We start from the raw sequence: 5,000 nt of genomic DNA, 5'->3' as shown, positions 1-5,000 counted from the left end.
TCCTTTCTCCCTTTTCACCTTCCTCACTCCCCCTCCCCCCCCTCTCTCTCTCTCTCTCTCTCTCTCTCTCTCTCTCTCTCTCTCTCTCTCTCTCTCTCTCTCTCTCTCTCTCTCCATCCCCCGGAAACAGGTTACGGACAGAACTAATAGGAGTGGTCGCGATTCCCACGTGTACGGTAATAGTTTTGAGGAAGACGATGGAAGAAAGAAAAAAATAAAAGTAAAATAATAATATAGGTACGAAGAATCTATTAGATAGAAACACTTTAATATCAGGTATAGTGGTGCTACGAAGAAAGAAGAAGAAGAAGAAGAAGAAGAAAAAAAAGAAGAAGAAGAAGAAGAAGAAGAAGAAGAAGGTCAACCAATCAAACAAAGGAAGAAAGGAAGGAAGGGAAATAAAGAAAGAAAACTAAAAAAAAACTAGAAAAAACTAAAAGAAAGAATTAAAACGAGAAAAACAAAAGTAAAATCGATGTTCCTGAAAAAAAAAAAAAAGGAAAACACCAAAACAAATACCAGCGGCGCACTGTCGTCACTCCTTGCACTTCTTCCCAGCATTAAGGACGGAGGCTATGTCGGTGCCTCACCATCATAAATAATACTCTTTGCCTGAAACGTGTGACTAACTAAAGGAATCACAGCTTTAATGATTAAGAAAGGTACTGGTAGAGGCATCTGGGAACAATGCTACAGGCAAGACCAGGAGCAACTGACTCTTTTTTTGTCTTCCTATCATCTTGTCTTATATATTGTGCACCGCAGTGGGCACAAATGATCCTTTCCTCTCCACATGTTTAGTCTTCCAGAATTCAGGAGGATTTTGACCTCAGACAAAATTAATTCATTTCAATATGCCTCCAGTTATCATTTTGTAATAATGTCTCTTCCACTCTTTCAAAAATGTCTTCATATACAATATGTGATACGTGTGAAACCAATGTATAACAAAATACGTAGGCAAAGGAGGGGTTTTGGTAATGTCTTAAGCAAAAACAAGATTAAAGCAATATTTATTTGAGCGTTGCTGTATGCCACAGATGTTTATTAAAATAAATGTCGACTTTGCATTAATAGATCCGTATTACGGATGTGAAGACACGAACTGTGGGGGGTGACAGACAGATGATTAAGATATCTGTATACTACAAAAAACTACTTCCTGCATATTTACTGTGTAATTACACCGTCATTCCCGAATCTTTGCTGACACAAACGAGGATTTGGCAGGCTTCACTAGCTCCACCACTCCGTAGCTGAAAGAAAGCCTAATAATGCATTAGGACGGAAACAACATCTTAGAATTTTCAGAGTCAGAAGCTTCTGTTTATTTTCCTACCTGTTCATTATTTACTTTCTCATTTTATTATTATTTTTTTCCCCGGTGGCTTTCATGTCGAGGGTCATGACTAAGCTTGCACCAATCCTCATGACGCAGCATCCAGGCCAGACACAGGAACTAGAGTGCTCTGGTAATGACCCGTAATGTAAATTAATAATTTTAAAGTGTAGCGTAATGAAGAAAATTAGTGTGAAAATACCGTGGATTGAGGGAGACTAAAGGTGAAAGAGTGCAGGGAATACTGCAATATGAGAAGGAGTTCAGGGTTAGAGAAAATTCTATGCAAGTGAGGCCATGAACCGCCAGGCCAAGAGGAGGGAGTTTGCCTTGAGCCATTCCGCCCCGCAGTACACAGTCTGAAAGTCAGGGCATCCTTCATCTGCAGGATTTACTTCAGATAGGAACACGTTCGCCGCGACTTCTGTACATTCAAAACTGTATCAGTTTTTTTCTATACCTTACAGTTTTGTTGAGATATTAATGGCAGCACTGTAGAAATAAAATAGCCTTTTATTTGTTCTTTCTCTTCTGAAGTGTACACAGTGCGGGGCAAATTAATAATCTGTTTTCTGTTCACTTTTGAGAGGCGGTAATTAATCAGGAATTTTCTACCACTTGACAAGCTTCCTAAAACTTCATAATAATGAAATAAAGAATACAAGTATAAAAAAAATATATACATACATATATATATATATATATATATATATATATATATATATATATATATATATATATATATATATATATATATATATATATATATATATATATATATATATATATATATATATATATTCCCTTGACAGGTCACGCCTAGTAACAACCTCGCACAATACCCTGGAACAAGTTTCGCAACACATTCCATTTCCCTCCCTCGCCAATACAAAACGGATGGTTATTCGCAGCACGAAACAATCGCCTACAGTAATTAGTCTCGCATTATTAAAAAGTCATCGCTATTGGGAGAGAACATTTTTGCTTGGCTGCTCTGTGATGCCCACGTGCGGCCCAGGCCCTCGTAGGAAAAGAAAACTGATGTGCTGTGCGTCAGTGATAAAAAGTGTGATTGCTTTAATGATCCCCACTAGAGTTCATAGTGAGTGCGCTGCGAGAGGGTAATGGAGAAGGTAGAAGTTGATCAGACAAGCGAAGATACCATTTTTTTACATATATGGAAATGTTATGAATTGTTTTTTTCACTCGGTAAATGCATGACAAGGGCGAGAGCTCGCATCACAGGCAAACTTTACTCAAAGCTGAACTTGGTAAACTCAAGGAATTAGTATATATATCATGCTCGTAGAGAGAGAGAGAGAGAGAGAGAGAGAGAGAGAGAGAGAGAGAGAGAGAGAGAGAGAGAGAGAGAGAGAGAGAGAGGAGAGAGAGAGAGAGAGAGAGAGAGAGAGTGAGAGAGAAGCATATTGGTAATATTGAGTGTCCCAGTTGACCAAAGGTGCAGTTGACAAAAAAAAATAACCGTGAAATCTAAACACCACCTGTTTACTGTTACCTCTCCTGACTGTGACTCACAAAGTTAATGATAATCGTGGTAAGCAAACGCCCGTAATTGCAATGTTACATAATAAGACATAATTTACTTGAACCATATCTCTCCAGACACCGTGGCGCAATATATACTGTGTGTGTGTGTGTGTGTGTGTGTGTGTGTGTGTGTGTGTGTGTGTGTGTGTGTGTGTGTGTGTGTGTGTGTGTGTGTGTGTGTGTGTTTTGTAATGCCTCAGTGACACAAATTACTATTATGAATATATGGATTATGAATGCAGTACTTTTTTTCCAGTTTGCGTTGATCAATACTAACTTTCTCAAACCAGCACATGCAACACTGGCGTAGCTATACCTAGCGAGCGGTGCATTTCACACCAATCAAAGCAAATGAGGGCTACTTCACTAACACACGATCACGGAAGAGACACACACACATCTATTTTAAGCCTGCAATATAGTATATGGAATAACGATAATTTAGTTCCATATATGTTTGTTTCAGGGAGGTAATGAATGTTACGATTGCATGTGCATATTGAATTTGGCCTTGGGTTGAACTACACTCCGTCACGAAATTATGTCATTATCACTGCCATAACTGTCACTGTTGTTGGCGAGATAATTTTTATAAAGAGTGCGCGAACTGAAGACACCGCAGGGAAGAAATCTTCAATCATTATATGCATCCCACATGTTGTGCCTCGTGAGTCTCGGGCGTCGAGTACCCGACGCCTCACAGCCACGAAACGGTAACACAGGGCCAACAAGAAAGAAGTAACGATGGCGTGTTGTGGCAGTAACGGGACCAGCCTTGATGCGCTCCATGTTGCCGGTGAGAGGACAGGAAAACTGCGGGAAATTGTACCTGGTGAGTCATGCGCCGCGCTGCTCTGCGAGGCCAGGGTGACGCCACGCTCCGGTCTGTGGCCTACCGAGAGAATTGCTATATAACAGTTGAGAAACATGCTGTCTATGACCATGGGACAAGAAAGCGCCGTTTCCTCGTATAGTCACAACCACAGGCACGCCACCACAACATCGAAGGAATTTACTTGATTTGTATATTTTACATTACTAGAAAATCGGAGAGCTACGCACTGTTTATTTTAAAATCTTTCACTCACAGGAATTTGGAGGTACGAGTTACGAAATAAAGGAGGTACGTATTATGATGTAGAATATAATGAAAAGAAGTAATAGAAGAAATTATATTACAAGAGGTAAGAGTTAGGAGGAAGGAGGTAATTGTTAGGAAGTAGGCAGAGGAGAGGAAGGAGGCAGGCGTTGATTATACATGTAACCTCATCGAATGACGGAATTCAGCTTTGTAGATTTATCACAACAGTTTAATGTTCCGCAACCAACACTTGCCAGCAGCACCACCTTCACCTCCCGCCCCAATATAGACACAGCTCACGCACCACCACAACAATCTTTCATTCGTAACGCAGCGCCCGAACCCGACACCTGGAATCCGGAAACAGCTGTCCATCCACCAAAGGAAATATTTTCGAACGCGATATAATTCAAGGTGATATTTCACCAAACAGAATTATTAAAACAAGGTATCGTGTAAATACAAGGATTACTCAGGCCGCACAACTCAACCTGCATGAAGCGGCCGCAGGTAAAATGGCTCCATCGGGACTCAACAAAAGAGTTCCATCCTTTGATCACTGCAAGAACCAATATTGAAAAATTAATCTACTTATAAAGAAACAAGACGCTTCAGTGACGGTAATCCATTAACATTTTGCTTCGTTTAGTGACTATTACTCCTATTTAATGATTTCTCCTCTCACACTAAAACGATGTTAGTTATTGTTCTCTTGGCACTAGATATACTTTGTGATAGAAATAGCCATCCAACCCAACATCTAGATATGTTTTTAACAGCTAGTAATATGTTTACCTGCCTCTTTTCCTGACAAAATGCGATGCCTGGCCATCATTACGTCTATAAACTTAGCACAATTGACAGTTTACGTATTTCTTCAAAATAATATGACCAAATCTATCTTTGTCTCGGAGCCACTCAAAAAATTATGGAAAGTTTCCTACATCAGCACCGGCACTACGCTGTCTCTGGTTCCTGCCACTCTCCCCAATTTGTGTGTGCGAGTGGGGGGGATGGCGGGTTGAGGGAAGG

At 40.2% G+C, this 5,000-nt stretch overlaps 2 protein-coding genes across 2 annotated transcripts in view; one reads left to right on the top strand and one right to left on the bottom strand.

The window, feature by feature from the left end:
• The window catches only part of LOC135104624 (uncharacterized), a 109,963-nt gene that overhangs the window by 36,481 nt on the left and 68,482 nt on the right, over window positions 1–5,000 (bottom strand). The gene's annotated exons all lie outside the window — the stretch shown is intronic.
• LOC135104941 (transcription initiation factor TFIID subunit 11-like) overlaps window positions 1,394–5,000 on the top strand; it is a 10,840-nt gene continuing 7,233 nt past the window's right edge. The window contains exon 1 of the mRNA XM_064012784.1: window positions 1,394–1,472. Within this exon, the coding sequence (XP_063868854.1) occupies window positions 1,394–1,472 (79 nt within the window). The remainder of the gene's footprint in view (window positions 1,473–5,000) is intronic.

Source organism: Scylla paramamosain, chromosome 1 (genome assembly GCF_035594125.1).
Source record: "Scylla paramamosain isolate STU-SP2022 chromosome 1, ASM3559412v1, whole genome shotgun sequence".
Classification (NCBI taxonomy): Eukaryota; Metazoa; Arthropoda; class Malacostraca; order Decapoda; family Portunidae; genus Scylla; species Scylla paramamosain.
This window is presented reverse-complemented; position numbering and strand designations above follow the sequence as displayed.